The sequence below is a fragment of the Myodes glareolus genome, chromosome 10 (assembly GCF_982192425.1).
Source record: "Myodes glareolus chromosome 10, mMyoGla1.1, whole genome shotgun sequence".
In the NCBI taxonomy this organism is placed as follows: Eukaryota; Metazoa; Chordata; class Mammalia; order Rodentia; family Cricetidae; genus Myodes; species Myodes glareolus.
In genome coordinates, this window is record NC_142035.1 from 20,664,451 (window position 1) to 20,691,108 (window position 26,658).

The following is a 26,658-nucleotide window of genomic DNA, read 5'->3' on the forward strand; positions in this document are numbered from 1 at the left end:
GGTATACATAATAAATAAATAAATCTTTAAAAAAATAATGGATGGGTGGATGGATGGTGGATGGATGGATGGGTGGATGGGTGGATGGGTAGATGGTGATCACAGTATAGAGTGGTGGGAAGAATGTATAGATTCAGAGGTAGAATAAGTGATGGACCCTCAAAGATGTTTACATCTTAATCCCCAGAATTTGTGACGATGTTCTGATGTATGGGGGGAGAACTTTAACAATATGATTATGATTTTTCAGGTCTTCTAGATGAGGGAGAGCCTGCACAACCTGAGTGGGCCCAAGGTCACCACTGGTGTCACCTAATTAGTGACAGAGGCAGGTGGGAGGGGCAGAGGTGACAGAAGAGAAGGGAAGGGAAGCAATATGTGGGCCTTTAACATCTGGGAAAGAAAGCCAGTTCCCCCTGAGAGCCTGATTCAAGTGGAGAGAGTCCTTGGTTTGGGGATGCCTAACACACAGAACTCAAAGAGAGTAACTGTTGTGTCACATGTCCCAACAGAAGCAGCAGGAAGCCAACACATCCGACAGGCCAAGGCTAAGTGGACAGACAAACAAGTTCCCCCTGTTGAGCCCATTACCACCCCCCCCATGGGTCTGAACCCCCACCGGCGCTCAGGGGCTATGTTATGTGGCACAAAGGTCTATGAGTACTACTCCCAGCCAGAGCCCGGAGTAGCACCATCTGAGAGTATCAACCCCAATTCCTGAACCACTCTCTGGGGAAGAACCCCGGCCAGTCTCCAGGGATTTGGGCAGCAAATGAGGGTGGCAGGAGCTGTCAGCATCCCAAGGCTACTTTCACACCTGCAACATCGATCTAGGGATGGCTGTGCCCAAGCTAGTCCCGAGTATCACTCAGAACGGTGAAAAATCAGGACCAGCCTAAAAGGACTCTTGCCTCACAGGACTATTGTGAAGGCTGAGGTGACACCTGTCCCCGGCACACAGCCTCCCTCCACCGCCCTTGACACCAGTACCTGCAGCCCACGGGGGCCCATCGCCCCGGTGGCCTGGCGATGCGGGCTCGTGGGATCCGGGGGCACGGTGAGGCCAGGGGCAGGAGGGCCAGCCCTTCCATCTGGGCAGTGGGGAGAAGAGAAGGCTCTGTCATGGACAGGCACACGAGGCTGTCTCTGGGACCGAATGAATCACGGCGAGAGTCGGAGGAAGGTGGCAGGGCCTGTGGCACACCCTTCCAAGACACCCCCATATTGAGGTGGGGCTGACTTAGCCAGGACCGCCTACAGGCAGGTATGTGTGAGCACACACTTGGCCCCTTGCCAAAACAGAAATGGCACAAAAAGAGGCATAAATTAAGCATGTTATGCCTGCCTATAACCCCAGAAGTTAGAAGGTAGCGAAAGAAGATCCTGAGTTCAAGACCAACCTGGGTGGCAGAGTGAAGTTCTGCTTCAAGAAGTGATGCCCCAGGGCTGGAGAGAGGGCTCAGCAGCTAAGAGCACTGGCTATTCTTCCAGAGGACACAGGTTTGGATCCCAGTGCCGACATGACAACTCAAACATTGTTCCAGTTCCAGGAGGGCCAAATGCCCTCTTCTGGCCTTTACATGCAGTGTGGGCTTTACATGCATGTGGTACACAGACATACACGCAGGCAAGACATCTATACACATAAATTATTTTAATCTAAAAAAATTTTAGAAAATCAAGTAAGCAAATACATGTGCACCAGACATGAAATATACTGTTGATCTGGCCATTCTCATCCCCCACCGCCATTCCAATTTCAAAATAAAACCAAAAGGATTAAATAAAACCAATGAAGCCATATATAATCCCTCCCCATAAGCCTCTGGGAGCTGTGACTTCCTCCTCTGTGCAAAGATGGTGGTGACAAGCAGGCAGAGAGTACCAAGGGTCAGAGTAGGGCTGGCCTTGCTGTGGAACAGAGAGTGCCGAGAAAGCACATGGTGGAGTAGCTGTCGGAGGGGAGAGTGGATGTGTAACCTGTGGTCCTAACCCTGCCTCTGCTGCCGATCACAAGCCCCTGCTCCCAGACCAGAATGCCATGGCCTTATCACAGGGAGTCCTGGTTCTGTCTGCCCTTCTAGGAGAGCTAAGAGCCAGTGACCGAGAAAGCGTATTTACCTTCAAGAAGAGAGGTCCCAGGCACTCTTAACTGGGGAACCAAGTACACAGGAATCAGGAAATGGAGTTGAAGAAACTCGAAATATGGTTCCGTAGGAGCCCCAGTCCTAGAATTACACATGCTCCTAAAAGATGGAAGGCCTCACAGGAAAAGGACCACAGGAGGCCTAATTTGCAGGATGCCACCACTGGCTCAGACAGGTCATGCAGGGAACAAATGTCCACTTTCCCAGCACTCCTTCCTCAGGAGGAGACAAAAGAATGACGTCATAGGAAGGGAGAGGAGCTGGGATCCAACTGCCGAGACTCCTTCCCGTGTGTAAAAAGAATCAGCAAGGAGGTCAGGGGTGAAGCTGGTACATGATGAGGGTTCATGGAGCTGCGTGTGGGGAACATAGTAGGTGCTTAATAAAGGATGGGTCATAGGCGGGTGGACAGGGAGTGGGTGGATGGATGGGTGGATGAACAAATGGACAGATGAATAGATGGATGGATGGATGGATGGATGGGTGGATGGACAGATGGACAGATGATGGATAGGTGGACGGATGGTGGAAGAACAAAGTAAGGGGTGGGATGAGAAAGTCTGAATGGCTGGAGAGAGAGATGGCACACTGGCCAAGAGAACGTCTGCTCTTGCAGTGGGCTGGAGTTCAGTTCCTAGCATCTACACTGGGCAGCTCACAACCCACCTATAACGACAGCTCCAGGGTATCCAGTGCCTTCTTCTGGCCTCCTTGGGCTCCTGCACATGTGTTGTGTACATGTGTACACACACACTACACATACGCACAGTCTTAAAAAAGAAAATGGCAGAGGGAGGGAGACAGTCACGAGGACCTTTAAGTGAGAAATTAGATGGCTGAAGGGCAAACAGGTATGCAGGTGAGGGGAAGAGGGGCTGTGTAGGGAGCCAGCAGGACTGAATGATGTGATAAAATTGAGTGTCTGGGGAGCGACAAATGGAAGTGGGAATGAACGCCAAGTGAGCAAGCTAGGGCCTGAGCAAATGCCAACCTAGAACTACAAACCCTGCTGCCAGGAGAAAGCAAGTGGCGTGAGCAACTGGCCTGGATCCCACACAATAAACTCTTGAGCCTCTGGCAGGAAGTGCCGCCTCCCAGCTTCCTGGATAGCCCTGTGTCTTTAGAATGAAGCCTGGAGGCGGGAGTGAGCCCCACCTCTGCACCCCTGGCAACATTCCTCAGCCCCATGACCCTGTCCCTGGAGTATCGGCCAGGCAGGCTAGGTCACAGTGGTGACTCAGACCTGTGGGCCCCTGCACCTGGCAGGTTGCCAGCTCCTCCGGAGGCCGCCTGAGAGCTGGACAACCCTCTTCCTACCGTGGACTCCTGTGTCCCTCACACCAGTTGGCCCCCGGGACCACGTCCTGGGCTCCATACTTCTGTGCCCCTGACCCCAATAGTCCACCCAGGGCAGTATAGTGGTGCCTATCCTGGGGGCGGCCCTCAGCCTTGCCACTGTGGTGCAACCTCCGGTAAATGCCTTAACCTCTCTGAGTCACATGTCCTGAGAGTTGGTGTAAGGACTCAGAGAAACTGATGACAGGCCAGCACCTCTATTGCCCAGGCACAGGAGACATGGCTCCCCTTGTGTCCAGGGGCCCAACTTTTTTTTTTTTAAAGGAAATTTATAGGGCATTTGAAAAGTGCTCTGTGCTCAGGGCCCTGCATTGGTGTCTCTCCCGGCAGATATTAAAGTCTTAACCCCCAGGATCTCAGAATGTGACCTTATATGGACATAGGACGCTGGCAGGAAATCAAACAAAGAATGAGTCATTAGAACAGGCTCCAGTTCAACATGAGCAGGGTCCTGGCACAGAGGGTAGATGGGGGCGACATCAGGCAGCAGACATCCGGGGGACTATGTGAAGGCAGCGCTGATGGCATTGCCTCGAGACCAGGACCTGGGTTGCAGCCACCAGATGTTGGGGAGCCCAGGAGAGATTCTGAAGGACAGCTTTCAGTGGGCTCAGTCTGGTGTGCCCTCACCTCACCCAGGTAGTTTCTGTCACCCAAAGATACTGCCTGCAGATGCTCAAGGCCCCTAAACTTGTACCCTGGGCTATGGCTCCCTAGAGGGCACTGGCTCTACAGATGAGGGCCTAAGGCTCAAAACAGTGGTAGGGGAAGAGGAGGGGGCTGCGGGGGAGGGAGTACTGGCTTGTAACCCAAAGTTCAGAGTGGAAAATGAAAACAAGACTGCAGGTGTGTAAGGAACATGTGGCAGCACATGTGTGTATGCATGCGTGCGCGCGCGCACACACACACACACACACACACACACACACACACACACACGGTCATGCAGGAGGCCATCCTTGACATTTGGCTGAAGGTGTGACCAGGGAGGGACATGGGCTGTGTCAGAGATACCGACAATCACACCTTCTCCCAAGAAATCTTTTCAGCTGCCTCGGCAGGTGCAGAAGGGCCTGGCTGCTCCTACTTCCCCTTGGAGTCCACTCCACATACTTCCAGACAGGTTGGAGCAATGATGGGGAGCTGGACAGCATGGCCAGGACTGCACGGAAGTTCTGCTGTCAGTACCCAGCATGCCTAGCTACAAGGGGCTTCTGACCTTTGAGCAGATGCCGGTTCCTTATACCAGGGTTGGTGTAGAAGACTCCAGGCAAAGCCAGGGGCAGTTCCAGCCATGCTGCGTGGGAGCCATTACCAAAGGTATTTTGTTCACATGCCACCCGGAAGCCCAGGTCCATCAGACAAATTGCAGCTCAAATGGGGCCCATGTGTACCCGTGAGACCCTGAGGATGTGTGTGAGTCTGTGTACGTGTCTGTGTGCTGGTGATGTAGAGAGGTTTAGAAAAACATGACCGTCTTGTGAGGTGTTGGTGTCACCCCTTGTAGGGAGACTTGGCAACTTCTGCAAGCTGTACTGCGTGGCCTGCCCTGCACCTTCTGGAACCTTCTGGAACATCTCCACACAGGGGCAGACTTGTGGGCGAAGTACAGGCATATTCATCACATCTCAATGGAGGAAGAGAAGCCTCACCAGCAACATGGTCTGGGCTCGGATCCCAAAGGACAGGGCCACTCTGAGAGCTGGGACTCTGGGCAGGACCACAGGGAGCTACCGACAATCTTAGGGAGATGGGAGTGCTCTGATCGCGCTGTGGGTGGGTCATTCTCTCAGGACTGAGGAGCAATAGTGAATGGCCAACCATTAGCAAGTCAGGATCTATCTTCTTCTCGGGATGCCTTCAGTTTTTGTGGTGTCCAGTGGGATGTTGGGGGAGGGACAGAGTGACAACGGATAGTACCTGGGAGGCCTGTTTGCTCCCTTAACTCATCTTCCCTGTTGCCTTGGGGTAACCAGCAGGGTTGCAGGAGACTTTGGGAATTCTCCAGGCACTGTGGCACATTCCTTTAATCCCAGCACTCTAGAGGCAGAGGCAGGCCAGTCTCTGTGAGTTTGAAGCCAACCTGGCCTACACAGTGAGTTCCAGGCTAGAGCTACATAGGTATGCCCTGTCTTAAAAAAAAAAAATTAAAAATCTCCCACCACCTGTGTCCAGTTTCCCACCTGGAGAGGATGGACACTGGGTCAGCACCTGCCTGAGGAATTACTGGGCTGGGTAGGAATCCCTGTTCCTCCAACATGTCTTGGCAAAGTTACTCAACTGCTGGGCCCCAGTTTCTCTCTGTGACTGAGGGATAACCGAGATCTTCCCTCGTAGAACCCTTTGAGCCACAGTCCCACATGAAGCTCCCAGCAGAGTGGGGCTCACACAGCGAACACTCACACACGCTCCCGTTGTAAGGAGACCACAGCAGACGCAGTAGACAGGCACACCACAGTCTAAGCAAGGATCGAGCTTGCTGGGTGACGCTAGAAGCTCAGAGGGACAGAGCAGACGTGAGGGTGGAACAGTCCAGAGGGAGTCAGGGGGGAATGAATGGACATCAGAAGCTCTGGCAGGGCACAGCGGAACCTCATTTCTTTAATAGGGACCCCGCACCTCCTGGGATTTGAGTTGGCCAGCTGTCCCCTATAAACTCCCTGGGCCTGACTCTTCTCTGAAAGACTTCCGGTCATCTGTGTTGACGGAGGACAGATGATTCGGCAAGAGGCTTGGGAGGTCTGACTACCGGAGGTCCCAGAAAGGTTCCTTGGTCTCCAGTGTTCTCTTCCCGTCGTCCACGTGGGCCCAGATGATACCTAGACAAACATGCCAGGAATAAGAAGTGCTTGGGCTAGGAATGAAGTCAATGAAGGATAAGGGAAGCAGAGCAATAGTGTGTTGGGGGGGGGGGGCGCTATCTGTAGACGGGCCGAGCCCTTTCATGAAGTCAAAACATTGTTTTCTTGCCCCGCTCATTGGCTATGGGGCCCGTTAACAATGGACATGGATGGTCTCTTGTTCCCAAACTGAGAATTTTGGATGGGGATGTGTGTGACTCAGTGGTACAGAGCTTGCCTGGTATGCTTGAGTCTCTGTGTTCAAACCCTAACACTGCTGGAGTTCCAGCTCCACCAGCGTGTCAACTAGAGAGCATGGCGCTTGACCATGCTCACAGACAGACAGCCGTGAGGACAGAGAGGTGTGTGTTGCCAGGACCTGCAGTCATGGCTGGATGTGAAGGAGCCTGAGGTTGAGCCAGGAGGTGGTGGCTAGAGTCAGTTGCCCGAGTCAGCTGCCCCTCTGTGTGGAGGGAGGTAGGAAAGAGAAGGGGACAAGGTCACTGGGTGGCAATGGGAGTGGAGACTCCCACCCCAGACATGGAGAGCTTAAATGGGCAGGTGACAGAAGATTAGCGTGACGTCGACATGTATCCGGGAGTCACTGGCTGGAAATGGCATTAGCCCCGTGGGAATGGATGCCAAGACTGTTCTGTGCTGACATTTTGTTTGTGACCTAACAGATAAAGCTTGCCTGAAGATTGGAGAAGCAGAGCAGCCAGTCACTAGTTTTTAACTCTACCGAATCCTCAGACTATAGGAGCCAGCCATGACAAGCTAAATATGAACAGATCACCCAAAGGAAGTTCTTTACTTCCAACCATTATCACCTGCCAGTGTAGGACTCAGCCATTGATAAATTTAATAGAGGCCTGAGTCTCAGTAGCTTACCCTGAAGCAATACCTGGTTGCAGGAAGAACCACAAACTGAGATTACCTGAGCACCACCCAAGAACAGATCATCTAAAGGAAATGCCTAACGTTCCAACCACTATAGACAGGACCACCTGCCAGCACACACTCACCAGGACACCCCCAGACAAATGTCAACCCCTCACCCCCACCTTTACTATTTATAAAAACCCTACTCTAACTGAGTTCAGGGCTCTCCGTTTATTCCAATACATTGGACATGTGGAAAGACCGAGTTTGCAAACTTGCATAAAATAAAGGCTCTTTGCATTTATTTACAGGACTCGGTCTCCTTGTTGGCTTTTGGGGGACTTCATGGATTTGTGCATAACACAGACTGAATGGGGTATTCTATCTCTTCAAATCATCAGACTGAATGCCCTGAGCTCCTATCTCCTCCCACCTTATATTCCTCTCTCTGTCCAGCCACATCCCTTCCTGTCTCCACCTCCCTAGTGCTAGGATTAAAGATATGTGACTCCCAAGTACTGAGATTAAAGGTGTGAGCCACCACTGCCTTGCTGTTTCTCTTTGAGGCTGAATCAATCTCCATGTAACCCAGGGTGGCCTTGAACTCACAGAGATCCTCTGCCTCTGTCTCCCTGTGTTAGGATTAAAGGTTTGTGCCATCACTGCCTGGCCTTTATGACTAATTAGTGGCTAGTTCTGTCCTTTGATCTTCAGGCAAGCTTTATTACAGCACAAACAAAGTATCACCACACTGTTCCTCTGGTTAATTTTTTTTTCAAGACAGGGTCTCTATGTAGTCCTGGCTGTCCAGAAACCCACTCTGTAGACTAGGCTGACCTCCAACTCAGAGATCCACCTGCCTCTGCCTCTCAAGTTGCAGGGATTAAAGGTTTGCACCACCACCACTTGGCATTCTGGGTAAATTCCTTAACCACGCTGGTACTCCAAGTTCCCAGTATATATGGAGATGAGAATATCCTTGCCATAGCTCTCACAATGAGAGTGTAGAGGGGACACACTTGGCACATTCCAGGCCCATCCACCCAGGACGAAGACTGGTATCATGGACTGTAGTAAGAGGCTGCTTGTTTGTTCCCAGCTGCCCAGACTTGAAATAACCACTCAGAAACCATATTATTTGCAATGCTGTTTGGCCAATAGTTAAGCATATTTCTAGCTTGCTTATATCCTAAACTAACCCATCTCCAATAATCTGTGTATCGCCACGTGGCTGTGGCTTACCAGCAAGTTTCGACATGTCTGTCTCTGGAGGCGGCTCCATGGCTTCTCTCCTTGACTCTGCCTTCTTTCTCCCAGCATTGTTTAGTTTTCCCTGCCTAGCTCTACTCTGACCTATCAACAGACCAAGGCAGTTTCTTTATTCACCAATGGTATTTACAGCATACAGAGAGGAATCCCACATCAGCCCACCATAGTTTTCTTCCTCCAGATGTGTGTGGCCTGAAGACTGCTCTCTGTAAGAGAGACTGTACCTATGGGTTTTAGCTAAGCCTGTCTCTTCACCTGATGTGGGATTCCCCTCTGAATGCTGTAAATATCATTAGTTAATAAAGGGACTGCTCTGGGCCTATAGCAGAGCTATAGGGGAACAGAGGTAGGTGGGGAAAACTAAACTAAACTGGGAGAAGGAAGGTGGAGTCAGTGAGAAGCCATGGAGCTGCCGCTGGAGACAGTCACGCTGAAACTTTGCTAGTAGGCCACAACTTAGTGGTGATGCACAGATTAATGGAGATGGGTTAAATTTAAGATGTAAAAGTTAGCCAATAAGAAGCTAGAGCTAATGGGCCAAGCAGTGATTTAATTAATATAGTATCTATGTGATTATTTGGGTTCTGAGCAGCCAGGAATCAACTAGCGACCTCCTCCAACATTCACCCAGTTGTGTACCACAGACCCTGATTTCTCATGGTGGTTTGAATGGAAATGACACCAAAGGTTCATAGGAACTGGCACTATCGGGAGGTGTGGCCTTGCTGGAGGCAGTGTGTCACTGGGGGTGGGCTTTGAGTTTCAGAAACTCAAGCCAGGCCTAGTGTATTTCAGTCTCTTCCTGCTGCCTGTGGGTCCAGATGTAGAACTCTCAACTACCTCTCCAGCACCATGTCTGCCGGCATGCCACCATGCTTCCCACTATGAGGATAATGTACCTAACCTGTGAACTGTAAGCCAGCCCAAATTAAATGTTTTCCTTTTTAGGAGTTGCCATGGTCATGGTGTCTCTTTAAAGCAATAAAACCCTAAGACATTTCTCATCCATCTGTATACCATGGACCCTGCCTCCCTATCCAAATGTATGTAATAAACATGCTCTATCCAAGAACCCAGATCTCCCAGTCCAAGCTTTTCTATGTCTGTGTGTCTGCCCTGTCTTCATATCCTCGCTGTCCCAGTCAGGTCACATCCCTGAAGCCATGTAGAGCGTGGCAGGACAGTCAGTTCTTCAGCATGACCAGGGCACAGGGCATCCATACAGCGAGGCAGCCTGCTCCAATGAGTCAGCTGCCGGCAGGCCCAAGGTCTTCCTGTAGTCTCCGATCCCCCACAAAGGTCTTACCAGGTAGAACAGGCTCACCAGTGGTGCCTGTCCTCATAGTCACAGCATGTCTCCTCATGGCCAGACTCAGCAGCTCCTTTGCTCCAGGGCTCCCAGTTGAAACATAAATCTGAATAATCTTCCTTTGACTCTGTAAAGACAAGAAACACTGAAGAGACCCCGGGTCACCGACCTGCCCATCATTCATCTTCTAGGCCAGTCATTACCAAACATCTGTGATTTGTACTGCTTGGTGGTGAACACGCATGTGAAGGAAAGAATTCCTAAAAGCACACACATCTATCATGAGAGACCTGGGCAAACCAACCGCCACACTCACTTTACAGGAGACCTGGTCCAGCCACTCAGTGGCACACCCAAAGCTGATGGATGCCTGACATCTATCTGTATCTTTCAGAGTGTATGATGCTAGAAAACTACGGGCCTGGGGTTCTTGAGGCTGCAAGACACCAACCACCTTGGACCAGATCCCAGCACAAGGGCAGAACACACAGAGAAACTAGGAGTTAGAAGACAATGGCGCCAGGGTGCTGTCACCTCTGAGTGGCTGACTTCACTGAAGATCAAAGGGCTTATTTCAAAGGCGGAGGTAAGATGTCATCTCCAGAGAAGCCACCCAAAGTCACTACTGTACTTCCTTCCACACTGACACAGCTACCATTGACTCAGCCAGCACTGGCTGAGCCTACAAGTACCTACTAGGTACCATGTACACAGGTCCTTGTCTCCCTGCAACAAGAGCACTAGATCTCACAAAGCCTTTCTTCAGCCTGAAAGTTGTGTACCTGTGTATGGGGGTGTGACTGCCTTCACTTTGTGGTAAGGAAAATGAGGCTCAGGCAGCCCTGAAATTTGTACCAATGACATTACCCAGGCTGTGGCCCTGGGTAGGTTGCTTCTTCCTGGCAAGCCTCAGTTTTCCCACATGGGCAATGGGGACTCTTTACAGGATTCTCCTTAGGGTTGGAGGGAGACGGTATGCATCAGGAATTCAGTATAACTTCTAAGTGTTCAAAGTTAACTTGAGTATAATCTATCAAGGAACCGATATTAGACTCCAGAGGAATAGGGTTTTGTTTTTGAAGGTCTGATGTATCCCAGACTTCAGACTTGCTGAGGATGACATGATCCCCTTGTTTTTACCTCCCGAGTGCTAGCACTGAGAGTACACCAGGTACCACCATGCCTGGCTTATCAAAACCATGGCTTCCTGCATGCTATGTGGCACACTATCAACTCACATCCCCAGCCAGAGACAGTTTCCAGCAAGCCTTTGACTCCCCTAGCTGCCAGGCCTAATGCCTGGGCAGGGCCCCAAGGGAGGACTCTGGCTCACCCTGGAAGTGAGGTGAATATGCTTAAAACATGTTTTTCAGAAACCCGAGGCCCTCTTAGGCTCTTGCCAGGAAACTGCTGTGAGACCATTAGTGGGCCAGACAAGAGGGATCATGGGGCAGGCCGTGCAGGGTGTTGCTCACATCGCCTCAGTAACTTGTGACCAGAGCTGGCAGCAAGCTGGGCATACTGTTGCCCAGTCGACCTAAGGTCACAGAGCCTAGAAACAGGGAAAGAAAAGCCTCTGAGTTAAGAAGGATCTTTGGGGAGATAGGGTGCCTCTTGCCATATCCTAACCCTCCTGCCACCTAGCCTCTTTCATGGTCAGTTATGTCTTAGCCTTTAGTTCAGTGGCTCTCAACCTTCCTAATGCTAACACCCTTTAATATTTAACAGTTCAGTTCCTCATGTCGTGGTGAACCGTGACCATAAAATTATTTTCATTGTTACTTCATCACCGTAATTTTGTTGCTGTTATGAACTGTAATGTAAGTATCTGACATACAGGATGTCTGCTGTGACCCCCGTGAGAGGGTCGTGACCCACAGGTTGAGAACTGCTTTACCCAGTCTTGCTAGTGTGCTGCAGTCAGGACCATTGTCAACAAGCCTCCATGATCCTGTGTACCAGAGAAGGCCTGGCCAAAAACCAGAATAGTGTGACCCCCCCCCCAAAAAAAAATCAAAGGCTGCTATGCCCCACTGTTCACGTTGTTTACAAAAGCACACAGGGGAGGGTCCGAATAAAGGAGAGCCAGTCTGAGCTCTGCTTGGTACCTGAGCACCGTTTTCTAATTCAGCAGCCGAGCCTGAGCACCAGCAGTGCCCCGAAGGGGCCACAGACAAGCAGACACGTATACACGCCAATCAAACTCTGTTAAGAAACTCTCCCGACTGCCAGCACGCCGGTGCACATCTTTAATCCCAGCACTCAGGAGGCAGAGGCAGACAGACCTGAGTCCAAGACCAGCCTGGTCTACATAGTGAATTCCAGGACAGCCGAGCTGTCTAATAAGATCCGACCTCAAAAACAACAACAACAACAAAAATGATAGGGAGGAACAAAGGAAGGAAAAAAAACTTATTTCAACTGGAGCTGCATTTAAAATGCTGTGCTATTCCCCTTCTGTGCCCACTTCCAAAATAAAGAGTCCAGCCTGGACTAGCTCACCTTGACTGAGTAAGAATCGTAACCAGAGGATCGTCAAGAACAGCAGCAAACTCATGGGCAGGCAGAGCCAGAACACCAGGAAAGAGAGCGTGAGGTCGTTCACCAGTGGCACCAGAGGGTACTTCATTGTGCACCTGTGGCCATGTGAAGCCACCTGGACTGAGCAGGCAGGCTGTCCCTGAGCGCCTGGCAGCTTGGCCAGGCTCTGCTTTCAGCCCAATTGTGACTGTGATTGTGAGTGTGATGTAACAAGGAAGTCACAGTCCTCAGGCAGAGGAAGCTGAAGGGGTCTGGCTGGGAGACAGGCTGACTTCTGAGAAGGTTGGCCAGGGCTGGACTAGCCCAGCAGCCACTGGGCTTATGTGAGCCTCTGAGGGAACTGAGCAATTTTAAAGTCAGAGAAACAGAAGGACAAACGTCGGCCCATGTAAGTGGCCATGAACCAGCTAGGGCCCTGGGTGCTTGTGGGACAGGGCACTGTAGGGAACGGAGGAAGCTCAGTGCAGGAAGGTAAGAGACTGGGGAGCTCCAGCAACCGTTGCTGCATAGGAAAGGCAGATACAGCATTGCCACACTGCCTACCCCCAAAAGAGCCTAACATCTGGCTTTTATGTGGAGTCTCCCAAGTTTAAAATAGGAGATAGGGGAGGGGGATAAAATGCTTATCCCACAAATATGAGGCCCAGAGTTGGGGGGGCGGTCTCCAGAATTCACATAAAGGTGGGTTTGTCAACCTTCCTGTAATCCCAGCAGAGGCAGGGAATCTTAGGGTCTAGCTGGCTAGCCAGAATAGCCAAAACGGCAAGCTCCATCCAGCCAAAGACCCTGTCCTAACAACTAGAGATGATGGGGTGCATCTGCCCCTCCAAACACAAACAGATGGGATCAGACTTTGTTAGAACGTTGTAGGTTAAATCTGTCGGGCCACACACTGAGCCACCACTTAAGATTAACATTATTTTGAAGCTTCCTCTACTTACCCTTATTATGAGTTTTAGCAAGGGACTTCTAAAAACTTGCCCCCTTATCTCAGTGGGGCAAGACAACACCTACCATCCCCCCACCTGGCCTGGACTTACACTTGTGGCAGGAAGTAGGCATTGGGAGTCAGGGGAAGTCTGTAATAAACTTGCTTGGGCACAGTCTTCAAAAGATGAATGGGGCTGGGAAGTACGTTAAATATGCCAATACCTAGGCTCACCCTCCTTCATTGAGACTGCACCCCCTGGGCGGGAGGCAGACATGATGTGGGAGAATACAGCATCTCATAGTGGAAGAGCACAGGCTGAGGTCAGGGTCGTCCTAGACTGGGAAGCTGATGCATCAAAATTGGGTTAGAGGGCGAGTCATGGAGGGCACCAGTCTACAGAGAAGGAGAACCAGGCCAGGCTGAGTGGACCCACAGAAGGAGTCTGGGTAAACAGGATTCAAATGTACACCTAAGAACAGGATGCTGGCAGGCTGTGGACAAGGCAGGCTCAAGAGGCCAGAAAAGGAGCAGTCGGGGCTAGGATTTCTAGGTGCCGGGTCAGTATGGAGTTGTGTTGGAGAGCTGAGCTACAGAGGTGGAAAAACTTGAATGCCATTTCGCAAAATGGGGCCACTGAAGTCAGCCTCTTCTGCCAACTGGCCCAGCTGTAGGTCCTGTGCTGGCAGGTAGAGCTGGATAAGAAAAAGGGAGAAGGTGGCTCCGGGTCCCAGGCAGCTCACATGCAGCAGAGCAGCTCTGGGGAGTTGGAGCCAGACTGAAGGGTGGCACCTGGTGGAGGCAGGCATATTAACAGCTCTCACTTCTGTGCTCATCACCAACGACCCAGGCTCACAGCCCCAACATGTTTCTTGTAAAGCCCTGAGCTAACCAGTACAAAGGGGCAGTGAGGGCATAGGTGACCTCTGTGCCCTCCCCATCTGGGAATGGTCTTACTTTTCTCTACAGGCAGAAAACCCCACGACTCACTCCTCCCTCAACTTCCAGCCTTTGTATCTTAATTCTACACACTCCTGCCAGCATTAGAAGGGCATGTCCTTTTCTCTTAAAATTAGCCTAATTTTGAGTATTTCAGGAAAACTAAAAAACCTAGAGTGAAAACCTAGATTAGTTAAAACTGAGCAGACCCTCTGGAGAGCGTGACTTAAGACCGACCACGCAGGAGCCAGCCCCATGGCCTGTAACCAAAAGGACACACCAAGTTAATAGATAAGAAGCTCCTTAAAATTTAATTGACCGCGTGTATTACATTCAATATCCCGTGGGTTTCTTGTGGATGGAGGACAGGCATAAATACGAACCTCTGCACCTTCTTCCCAGGCTAGCGCAGATCCAACACAGGCAGCGAGGGACACAGGCACACCTTCATATTTACATCTCCTTTACTTTACAGATCAGTGGCAGAAATATTTACAGAAAATACAATAGGAAAAAGATCCCATCTTGGCAATATACCGAAATTCATACAAACTGTAAATATGGTTTCGAGCAAATAATGATACTTAGATTTTAGCCACAACTGCCAAGCCCTTCAGAGGAAGATGCGTTGGTCACTGTGGGGACAAAGAACTTGATTTGCTTCAACAAATAGGTATTGGGCGCCTACTGTATGCAAGGCACTGTGGAATCCCAAATTACACATTTCCTCTCATCACTAAAAAACTCGTCTGAAGAACAAGGGTGGCTGTTCTGAGAAAACACTATGCAGTGCCCGCTCTGCCAGCAGCGAGACCAGTGACTCCACTTCCAGGTGGATCCCTCAGGAAGAGGGGATGTCAGGGAGTGCTGAGACCAGACTAGTGGATGCCAATGGTCACTGTTAACACCAAAGATCCGGCCTGAACAGGCTTTAAATGCTAATGGACAACTGATGCCAGGAGAGTGTCAAATGTCCTCTAAGACAGTTGTCACCACCTACCCAGCTCTGCCCAAGGCTGATTTTGTGGGGGAAGTTCCACTTCTCAATAGGAATACACCCTGGAAAACTCATCACTGTAGAGGTCAGCCTGCAGAACCTGATTCTCCCCTAATGCAGACAGGGAGCCGTTCTTCTAGGCTGTCCTACTACCTGTGAGCCAGACACCGACAGGGCCAGCCAAAGTGTAGGTGTTTTTATGGGTGAGCCCCATGATGGAGCTACCCTAAGATCGGGGAGCTGAAGAGGGAGATGCTTATATGCACATGTGCATGGCACATGCATCTGTATGGCCGGGAGGGCTGCTCTACCACTGTAGCTCTTCTTTTCAAGGAGCCAAAGGCCAGGAGGTCTTAAGAGGAAACTCTAGACAAATGGGAAAGGTGGCAGCAAGGTTTGAAGAGGTTAAGAGCCATGTCTCCTGGACTCCCAGCCAAAGGAGCAATCCCCCACTCCCGTCCCCAGTTTCAGAAGTGAGCAGGAGGGGGCTGCCAGCCTAAATACCCATAGCAAATGTTTTCCTCTTTGAGAGTGCCTTGGCAGCCAAGTACAGCAACCGTACAGTTTAAACAACAGTCCAGATTGGTTCCAGTGTTTCCTCAAAGTTTCTGAGCCTGTGTGGGCAAATTTATCAAGTGAACTACTAAGATTATTGTAAGTACTAAGCATGTTCCTCTGACAAGATTCTGTTCAAAGTGATCTTAGCGCAGGCAGGAGGGTGAACTCAATGAGCAGGATTCCAAACCACACTCTGAGACCCAAGGCTCTTACCACACCCTTTGGTAGGTAGATGGTGTGTGGTGCAGAAGGAACCAGTGAGGGGGTGCATCCCAAGTTCTGTTGGATGTACACACTAGGGCTTCTCTACCTTAGGGGTGTGAATCCCTCCCTTCTTGGGGAATCACCATGTACCCCAGATCTCAAACTACATCTGCCATTGTTGTTCTCTTACCAAAGTTATCAGAATTACAAGAAATTAGAAATTAGAGACAACCGAAGGGGAAGGGCCAGAAAGTCCACCCCAACATATAAATCCCATATGTCATCTTTCTGGTATCATTTAAACAATATCCAGAGTAGGAAATAAGTACATCTTTATCAGTTATCTGTAGCCTCTGGAATGTTCTAAGTTGCACATGTATGTACAGATTCTTTATTCACTTCACACAGAACAAGAAATGAAGTGTCAGTCTGGAAGGATCTTAAAAGTTGTTCAATTTCACCTCTTCTTGCTGAATTACTAGAATATTTTTAGGGAAAACCTCACTACTAATTTTTACCATTCCTTACCCCATGGTATCACCTGAAGACATTAGATTATTGCCTGGCTTTAAAAAAAAAAAATCAAAGACAGAACACTATGCCTTGAATGGAAACTGGACTCACAGTGGGGAGGAAGAGGATGACACCAAGGACAAGGAAGATTGAAGGAGGGAGGGGTCTGTACCTGAGTAGAGAAAAAAAGGGGGTTGTGGCAGCCTACGGGATGCTATACCCATGGTTCTTGCTTAGGGACAGCAGAATACGTACTTCTAGAATGGAGGCACCTGCACAGAGGAACAGGTATAACATTGCCCCTAATATCCTAGAAAAAGAGCAAAACCTCAAACCAAACAGTAGACCCTGATCTGCAGATTTTAATGACAACAGGGGAACAGCCCTGTTAATCTCTGATTATTCCTCTTTGGACTATAAATGTCACTTGTTTTCTAAGACAAATAATCTTACTGAAGGAGTAGGAACATAAAAATTGGAATATAGTGAACACTGTAACAGGAATCCTTCTAAAACAGTTTGGTTCTGGCCACCTCCTATGCTTAGTCCCTTGCAGAAAAACAACAGTCAAGTGACTGAAATATTCCAGAGTCCTGGCAGGGACTTGTACCTTCAGCTGGCTAAGGCCAGGAAACACAACAGCAGCTGCCACCTATGGAGATGACTGATTCTGTGGACTGTGAAGCAGGTGCTCTCTGAAGAGCTGAGTGAGTGGCAGTGGGACACTCCCTCCTGAACCACGAACAGAACCCTCCAAGAACTACTGCAGCTTGCTGCTTGGTCCTGAAATAATTTTCAGCCTGTTGTGAACTCCCATTATTGGTATTTAATCAAGGAACCATGTCTACCCTATCATCAGGACATCAAACTCAATGGTAATGGAGAACGAAGGCATCACTGCTCACTCACAGCTTTTCACCCCAAACATGACTAGCAGGCCATTAGAGTACACAGCTGTGCCTCCACTTCCATCTGTCTGCTAAGGAGCTGAGGCCATATGATAGATCTCCACATCAGAGAGAGGGACAACTTGCTTAAACATGGAGAAAAAAACAGGAAATATTTTAATGTCAGATTCATCTGAGTAAACCCTTTATGTTTCACCTGTCAGTATGACAGGTAACAAACAGATCGAAACATGAGCACAAAGCTGCTACCTCCTCCTTCACGGTGTCAACTTGAGCCTTAACAAGTTCTGGAAGGTTCTGAGACTGATTTTAATTTTGAATACACCCTCCTAAAAAGCGAGGTATAAACTATCTTCAGCTCCTACCTTGCAAGCCTGTTGACACTACCAATGCATGTATTTAACTGATGCATAAAAGCCTTTATCCTCAAAAGACTTATATTTTACTAAAATTGTCACTTTAAAAGAAAGTTTATGGCTAAAATGCTTGTTGTCCTTTTCAGCAGGAGTGTGACTGTGCGAGGTCCATCATCAGAAAGCAGGCGGTCCTCGAGCCAGTGGCTTCACATCGTGGTTCTGGTGATCAACAGTGAGTTCTTGGGAGTGATTCACTTGCGTTTTTCAGGACTGTCTTGCTTTGATGTCAGAGCCCTTTCCGCAGTCCACTGCCCTGGACAGGCTGTGCTCTAAGAGCTGCAGTTCTTGAGCCCGACCTCCTGGAAAAGGGCTGTGTAAAACTCTGGCTCCAGCTGCTTATTCCGGTATTTGTTGACAATGTCAGTGATTTTCTGTTTCCGACGGACATGTGGTGGACTGTAGGAATCACTCTCCAGTCTCTTTCTTCTACAAATATTTATTACAGTCTGCCGCACCAGAAAGCCTTGAAAACAGGTGAGATAACTGTCAGTAAGCTGTCAGGTGAGCTATGTTCAGAGGACCCATTTTCTCAACACTGCAACTCTTTCACTGCAATCCCATGGTTTCCCACCTCAGAGACAAACACAGCACCAAGACGAAACTGCTGAGAGAGACATTAGCTCAGGACCAGAGTCAAAGCCTGCTCTTCCACAGCCCATGTTCTCCGTTTTCCTCTTTAGTTAGGTAGTTAATTCATTCAGTTAGTGAAGGCCTTTTTATATTACCAGATTAAAGCTTAAACAGCAGCATTTTCAACATGCAGTGACTATTAAGACCATATCCTTACTTGTGTTTTATGAAAGTGTTAAAGAAGGCAAACAGTGATACAGTTGCTGGCATCCTATGCTACAATAACATCCAATCCTCAGCCATACATGGGGCCCTATCAGTGGGACACACACACACCATAAAATGCTGACAGGGCCTCAGTAGAACAAAGAGGAATGAGGCAACGTACTGTGAAGTGAAAAAGGACTAAAATTCATTAAATACATCTATGAGATTATCAAAGAATAAGAATAAAATAAAATTTGAAGGTGCAGGAAAACAAGGAAAGTCAGGACCGCTGTCCTTCAGGACACAAAGCACTTACCCAGTGCTCGCCGGCTGACTATCATCCCATCAACAAGGGGGATGACCATGTTAAATTTTCCAGTGGCTCCTTGGATTTTTATCCGGAACAATCCAGTGTTTAAAGGGTGGATGAAGATTACTGGGACTTCTTTTTCAAGAGTTGTAGATCTTAGAAAAGATAAGTCCTTTTAGTTCAGACACAAGAATCTTTTCTATGAGGTGTAAGAACATGTATCAAGGCCTGGGACCTGCTGTCAGCATGGCTGCTACAGTGTCAAGACAGAGCCCAGAGTACAATCAGTAACAGCAAAAGCCCAATATGGAAATTATACATACATATAAGTTAGGCATAAAAAGATAGATTCTTCTACATAATAGAATTTATCTGAAGAACATAAAATAAAGTCGGAGATGACAATGTCTTTAAATATGGAAACAGGAAGGTTTTTGGTGGAAAAATACAAAATTTCATTTCTGCAGACCAAGTAAGTCCTAGAAGTCAAGTGCTCATTGTACTGAGTAAGGCTGTAATACTGTATCACATTATTAAAAGTCTAAGAGGGCAAATCAAATAGTTAATAGTAATAATAATAACAAATGGTCTCAAAAAAATTAATAATAAATTATAGGTACTGTGGGTAGTAGGAGACTTCTAGAGGTGATAATGTATGCTTACAGGGTATAGTAGTGATGGTTTCATATGTATAATATACCTCCAAACTCAAGACTGAACATGCCAAATATGTACCACTTTTTGCATAACAATTGTATTTCAATAAGGTAAGTTTTTAATTTTGTTTTTTTCTGAGCATTTCACATGCTGGCTTTTCCCCTCTTCAGAGCTCCTGGGAAGACTGGGAAACCAATGGATAGCTTACAGCTGTATTTACTAGTCTATCACATACTTAAACATGGGAAAAGGGGCCACATAAATGCCATCTTGCCAGCCCTTTCTTTGACTCTTTAAAAACTTTATTTTATTTTAAATTTGGATCTTCTGCAAGAACAAGTGTTCTTACCCACCAAGCCATCTCTCCAGGTCCTGATTCTTATTTGCCTTTAACCACTGCTTGATTACAATTCTTTATTCTTTTATTAAGCGTAACCAACAGATACAACAGACATGCTGATAAACTCAAGCAAAGAAGAGGACACTACCTCAGAGACGTGCTACTGTTGGCAGTAGTTTCCACACCAGTGCTGATCTCTGCCATCAGATCTGACAGGGGGAAGTTTTCTAGAAAACAACAACGTTACAGTTATCACTGCCTGATTTTCCCCAATTCATTCCTAACCTCTTCACAGGTCTGTGCTGCACCACAGTGTGGAATCCTAATGACTTCCCACATAAAAACTGCTGTCTTTCACAATGTTTGGCCAAGTGCACCGAAAGCAAAGTGCTTCTAGAGAATATGACCTGTGGCTGTGAGGGCGTGGTTAGAAGCAGAATGACACTTTCCTATAAACCCTGAGCTGGACAGGGTGCTAAGCTAAGCACGCATTTCTGATGCTCCTAAGTCACACAAAAATCCTAAGAAACTTATCCATGGCAGAACTTTTAAGGACAAAGGAAGCAATTATATAAAGCACATGGAAAGATGGCCCAGAGCTCCTGGGAAGGCTGGGAACACTAACTAGGAAACAAACAAAACAGTTAATGACTTTGTATCTACTAATCTATCAAATATTCATAACTAGAAAAGAAGGGTCACAAGTATGCCCAATTAACAGGTTTCTTGAAATAGGTAGAGAGGCTGGAATACAAACCCAGGTTTATGAACTGCAAGTCTCTGTACCCACCCTTTTCAGACATTTGGTAAGTCACTGGCAACTTAATCGTTCTTAAAGAAAACCTTTTTCCTCATACAGTACCTATATCATCGTAGCGTTCCACCCAGACTACAGACACTCTTGTCTCAGGTCCAAGGGGAGGCACGGGGCGACCTTGAGGCAGCTTCTTCATTCTGGAACTGGGACTAAGCTATATGACAGGAAAGGAGAAAGACATTTTTTGTTTTGTTTTCCAAGACAGGGTTTCTGTGTGTAGCCCTGGAACTAGCTCTTGTAGACCACGCTGGCCTCGAACTCACATAGATCTGCCTGCCTCTGCCTCTCTCGTGCTGGGATTAAAGGTGTGTGTCACCACTGTCCAGCATGATATAACTTTTAAATATCAAAGCAATACTGAACAATTACAATTTGCACAAAAAGCAATAAAATTTGCACGTTATGTTTTAACAAAGGTTTAAAAGGACTGAATCAACCTCTGTTGTGGCCAGAAAGCTTTATGTTTCCCAGGTAAAGAAATACAACTGTTTTGTCTGGTGATGTTATAGTCTCTAAAATGCAACATCAGAAAGTTATTTCTAGTTCTGAGATGAAATGTTCCAGTAGCAATCTATACCTGATTTTCCTCATATTGTCTGCAAAAGACAAGAGTTCACTGGTCTCTGTGGCAAGCTCATGCACACATTTGCCTTTTCTGCCACTCAACTGGCTTATTTTTAATGAACTACTTTTGGTTATGTGTCAATATATTAAGGTGCATTTATTATTATGCATGATGTTCTATAGTATATAGTGGGATCTTTTACTTTCAAATATATGCTCAAGCATTACTACAATAAACATCTTTGTTATGTATTCATCATGTATCAGTACTTTTGAAATTTTACTTCAAAATTTTGTAGACATATTTTTGTGTTGACCACACATCATCAGCCTTCATTCCTCCCATCTTCCATTTTTCTCCCCACTTCTATTTCTTTTGTTGCACTACACAATTTCATATCTACTTTCTTTTTATATATCCGTACATAATTTTACGTGACTATACAAAATCTAATTCACAAAATTGAACATCTATTTTTCTGAGGCTGGTTTAATTCTCTTAGATGCATCTGTTTTCTTTTTAAAGGTTTATTTATGTATCTGTGTGTCTGTGTGTGGGTGCCCAAGGACAACAGCAGAGGGCACTGGATTCCCTGGAACTGTGGCGATAGCACCCAACATGGATGCTGAAAACAAAGTCAGTCCTCGGCAAGAGCAGCAGTTGCTTTTAATCACTGAGCCATCTCTTCATAATGAAGGGGTTCAGATCTTGTCATAAGGCTTTTCTGAATCTATGGAGATGATCATCTGATTTCTACCCTTTAGAAAATGTTTACATAGCGTATTATTACATTTATTGATTTTTGTATGTACAACTACAGCTAAATCTCTAGAATAAAGATAACTTGATCAAAGCCAATGATCTTTTCAATGCAATCTTGATTTGGGAATGCAAATATTTTGTTGAGATTTTTTTGCAGCTAGGTAGCTTGGTCTATCGTCCTTTAGTTGTGTCTGTATGTCTGTATCTTGTTCTGGCATCAGAAAAGAAACCAGTTCTGGAGTATTCTGTGCTTCCTGTTGTTAACAGCCTGAGAAACACTGTGTTAGTTCTTTACAAGTCAGCAGATTTTGCAGCAAAGCTAATCCAGGATGGCTCTCTTTTAGGAAAGATTTTCTTTTTAAGTCCTTTAACAACGTTGCTTGTTATAAATCTGTTAAAGTGACCTCACCTTGATTTAATTTTGGTATGCCCTATGTACCTAAAAAGTGTCCATGCTTTTTAGGTTTTCTGTGTAATACATGTTTTTAAGCCTTGTCCTGATGATTTTCTGAATTTCACTGTTATCTGTAAGAACCAGTTACTTCACTTAGGTTTCTAGTTTTAGTCATTTATGATTTCTCTTCTTTCTTCTTTTTGTTTTTCCAGATAAGGTTTCTCTATGTAACAGCCCTAGCAGTCCTTGAACTCACTTTGTAGACTAGGCTGGCCTCAAACTCAGAGACCCACTTGCTTTTGCTTCCCCAGTTGCTGGGATTAAAGGCGTGCACCACAACACCTGCCTTTCTCTCTTTCCATCAGCTTGGCTGAATGAAGCTTTGTCCATCTTCTGGAAGAACCAACTCTTTGCTGCAGTGATTCTTTGTTTTTCTGATTCCATTTCACCAATTTTTGCCCTGATCTTAATTTTTTTTCTGTCTAGTGATTGTAGGTTTGGTCTTTTCTTATTTTTCCAAAATCTTAAGGTGAACTGTTTATCTGAAATTTATTTGATTTCTTATATGTGTGGGCACTTACAGCTATAATATTCCTCTTAGGCTTGCTTTCATTGTACCCCACATTTTGGTATTTGTGTTTCCATTTTTGATACTAGAGATTTTTGTATTTCCTAATTTCTTTAGTGACTTTTTCATTAGTCAAGCATTTTGTCTGCCATTAGTATTTTTACACTTGTTAAAGTATAACCTAATGGATGATTTGTTCTTCTATTTACTTTTTGTTGGGATAACATGTCCAAATGATGAATATTGGATACTTTACTATGATAAGGTTAATGTGTGAATTTACATTTAGTAGTACTTGCTTTATGAAACTGTGTGCACTCATTTTCAATGTATGTTTTAGAATTAGAATGTCCCTTTAATGGACTGTTCCTTTGAAGAGTATGGAGGAACTCTTCTGACTAGTTTTGGTTTCAAGTATACTTTTATCAGATTTAGGAAAACAAAGGCTTGTTTGTTTGTTCCATTTTAGTGGACTACCTTTCTCCATCCTTTAATCTTAAGGAAGTTAGTTTTTTATGGTTGTGTTTTTTGTGGTGTGTTTCTTGGTGGCAACAAATCCCTCTTTAAAATTCAAACTGTTGTCTGTGTTTTGACTGGAGAAATGAGACCATACTATTAAAAAGTATTATTAAGAGGACAGTATTAATCCCTCTCATTTTGTTGGCCTTAGAATGGTGTTTTCTATCTCTCTCTTGCTTAACTAAGAGTTTGGTCGCTCTGATATCCTTGTGAATGTATTTTTTAAACACAGACCTGATGGTACTCAGCACTCCTGCCACCACTTTGCCCACTGAGCCACCTCCCCAGCCCAGTTCGTTTCATCTGTTCTGTATATTTAGTGATGTAATCACACTGTGATATGGGATTCATATCACATAGGTTCATAGTAGACTAGGTTCATTTTCTAGTCTACTCTCCTATTCTACATGCTTCCTGTATCTGGACTAGCATCTCTTTCTCTAGTTTTGGGAAACGTTATGATTGTACTGAAATGGTTTCTATGTCTTTAGAATGAAATTCTTGTTCTCTCTGCCCATGATACTTATTAAATCTGGCCTTTTCATGGTATCACATACATCTTCAAAGTACTGCAATTATTTTCTTATTAATTTAATCTTTGCCAATGTTCAGTGTCCCAATTTCTCTATCTTGTTTTCAAACTCTGATGTTCTCTTTGAGCACTTCTGTTCATAATGCTTTTCATGAGCTTTCTATTCATCTTACTGTGGTTTTCATTTCCAGTATTTCAATGGGTTTTTTTTAGTATTTCTCTTTATTGAATTCTCTTTCATAACCTGAATTGACTGTGTCAATTAAAAACATTTATTTTTTATGACCATGGTACAGCATGTATGTTGAGGTCAGAGGACAGCTTGTGAATGTTAGTTCTCTTCCCACACCATGTAAGTCACAGAGATCAAACTCAGGTTGTCAGGTGTGGTGACAAGTAGTCTTACCAGTGCCAATCCACAGGCTCCTCTATTAGCTTTCTCATTCAGTCAACTGAGCTTTTTTGTTTGTTTTGTTTTGTTTTTCTTAGACTTCATTCAGGAATTTGTGTCTTCTTTAATTCACCCCCCACCCCTGAGACAGGGTCTCATTTTAGCCCTGGCAGGCCATAAACCCACAGAGATCTGCCTCCCCTGCCTCCCAAGTGCTGGGATTAAAGGGATGCACCACCACATCTAGCCCATTTTTAAATATACTTAGTCATTCTTTGAGTTCTTTAGGATTTCATGTGATTCTCTTTTACTGTCGGCTATTACTGAGGGATCAGTGATTTTTTTTTCTTCTTTTCATGACAAAAGTCTTACTGTACCCTGTTTGGCCTTGAAGTGATAGAGATCTGCTTACCAGTGCTGGGATTAAAGGTATGTGCCACCTTGACCAGCATGGATTAGTGATTTTTCTTTTTCTCTTTTACCCTCAAGACAGGGTTTCTCTGTGTAGTCATCGCTCTCCTGGAATTCAATCTGGAGACCAGGCTGGCCTCAAATTCACAGATCCACCTGCCTCTGCCACCTGAATGCTTGGATTAAAGGTCTGAGCCACCACTGCCCAGTTTGGATTAGTGGTATTTAGACGTTATATTGTGTTGGTTTTCCACGTTACTTATGTTTTTGTACTGGAACTTGCACATCTGTGTTTAAGTTACTGGTTGAATTTATTTTTAGTTTTATCTTTTAGAAAGCATTGCTATTCTTTCTGAGGAAGTGTTTTCAGGGGAGACTAGAGACAGGAGATGTGGTTTTCCTCTGCTTGACTGGTGATCAAGCACAAGCCCAGCACTCATTTGGAATTAGAATGCTACCTGTTGCTGGGGTTTTTGTTTGTTATTGAAAATACAACCAAGAGGCTGTAGAGATGTTTGGCTCGTTGGCACTTAATGCTCTTGCAGAGGATCTGGATTTGATTCCTACCACCTACATGTATCTCACAACCATCTGTAATGCCAATTCCAGAGTCTCGACACTTTCTTCAGGGCTCCTTGGGCACCAGACATGCACATGGTGCACATACATACAAACAAGCAAAATACTCATTTACAAAAAATAAAATAAGTCTTAAAAACAACAAAAATGGAATTCAATCAAAACACTTTGGACATTCCCAGAGATCCTGTCAAGATGGCTAGTCAACATTCTTTGGGGGAAAAGCTTAAAGAAAAGAATAGAGTACAGAAAAGAGAAATATTTTAAACAGGAAAAGAAAAGAGCAGGATAGAGCTAGCCTATTAAAATGACACACAACACCGAAAGAGGAAAACCTGTAGAGAGGAGACAGCTGAGAAGGTATAGAGTATGACAGTAACTGGCCCATCACTTTTATCTACTTTTGACACAGGTCTCACGTAACCCACCATGGCCTCAGACTTACATGTAGCTAAGGTTGGCCCTAAGTCCTGATTCTTCTGCTTCTACCACTTGAACACACGAATTACAGGCATGTTTCACGATGCCTGGCTCACCAAGTCAGCTTGAAGTTTCTTTGCAAGGTTAACAGACTATGTGAATGCCCTTTAGCACACTGGCACTCTAAACCATACCACGCGCATGACACATATAAAACTATGTTTGTGCTAATAACATCAACAGAGTTCCTATGTTCAGGAGCACGAATTCCATAGTTAAATTCAATTTTAAAACTAAAACTGCTTTATTAGGATAGAAACAGGTATATCAAATATATTACCATATGACCAGAGTCCATGACAGGCCCCCAGATTCTTTTTTTTTTAAACATAAATGGTTTTTATTTTTTTAATTTATTAAGTATACAATATTCTGTCTGTGTGTATGCCTGAAGACCAGAAGAGGGCACCAGACCTCATTACAGATGGCTGTGAGCCACCATGTGGTTGCTGGGAATTGAACTCAGGACCTTCGGAAGAGCAGCCAGTGCTCTTAACCCCTGAGCCATCTCTCCTCCAGCCCAAGCCCCCAGATTCTTATTTCTATCTGGTATCACAGAAAATAAAGATTTCTCTCAAACAAATCCAAGCATATCCAGAAACTACTCTCATAGCAGAGTAGTTTTTAATAAGCTACTATCTTTACCTCTGAGCTGTAGCCCAAGACTGACATGTCTTCTCTGTTTAGGTCAGGTTTCTGTAGATCACCTACTTTATGACTCCTTAAAGTAATCTTAATTACATCCCCAA

The 26,658-nt window shown here is 46.1% G+C and overlaps 3 protein-coding genes across 12 annotated transcripts in view; all 3 read right to left on the reverse strand.

Moving 5' to 3' along the window:
• The window catches only part of Arhgap40 (Rho GTPase activating protein 40), a 38,133-nt gene extending 36,966 nt beyond the window's left edge, over positions 1 to 1,167 (reverse strand). Inside the window, exon 1 of the mRNA XM_085697098.2 lies at positions 991 to 1,167. Within this exon, the coding sequence (XP_085553224.2) occupies positions 991 to 1,124 (134 nt within the window). The 5' untranslated portion in view covers positions 1,125 to 1,167. The remainder of the gene's footprint in view (positions 1 to 990) is intronic.
• A 4,909-nt stretch (positions 1,168 to 6,076) lies between these two features.
• Positions 6,077 to 12,582, reverse strand: Adig (adipogenin). Of its 2 annotated transcripts, none has more exons than XM_048440836.3 (3): positions 12,306 to 12,582; positions 9,819 to 9,930; positions 6,077 to 6,322 (listed from the first exon to the last, which is right to left on the reverse strand). In XM_048440836.3, the coding sequence occupies exons 1-3, from the start codon at positions 12,430 to 12,432 to the stop codon at positions 6,196 to 6,198; spliced, it is 366 nt and encodes a 121-aa protein (XP_048296793.1). In that variant the 5' UTR covers positions 12,433 to 12,582; the 3' UTR covers positions 6,077 to 6,195. The 2 variants fall into 2 exon arrangements, with proteins under 2 accessions (XP_048296793.1, XP_048296794.1); XM_048440837.3 differs by having other exon boundaries at positions 6,080 to 6,322; positions 9,801 to 9,930; positions 12,306 to 12,561.
• A 1,913-nt stretch (positions 12,583 to 14,495) lies between these two features.
• Positions 14,496 to 26,658, reverse strand: part of Ralgapb (Ral GTPase activating protein non-catalytic subunit beta) — an 85,825-nt gene continuing 73,662 nt past the window's right edge. For all 9 annotated transcript variants that reach the window (XM_085697103.2, XM_085697102.2, XM_085697099.2 and 6 more), the window contains 4 exons: positions 20,754 to 20,862; positions 20,040 to 20,118; positions 18,901 to 19,049; positions 14,496 to 18,270 (listed from right to left, as the gene is read on the reverse strand). In XM_085697103.2, the coding sequence (XP_085553229.2) occupies positions 18,077 to 18,270; positions 18,901 to 19,049; positions 20,040 to 20,118; positions 20,754 to 20,862 (531 nt within the window). In that variant the 3' untranslated portion in view covers positions 14,496 to 18,076. The remainder of the gene's footprint in view (positions 18,271 to 18,900; positions 19,050 to 20,039; positions 20,119 to 20,753; positions 20,863 to 26,658) is intronic.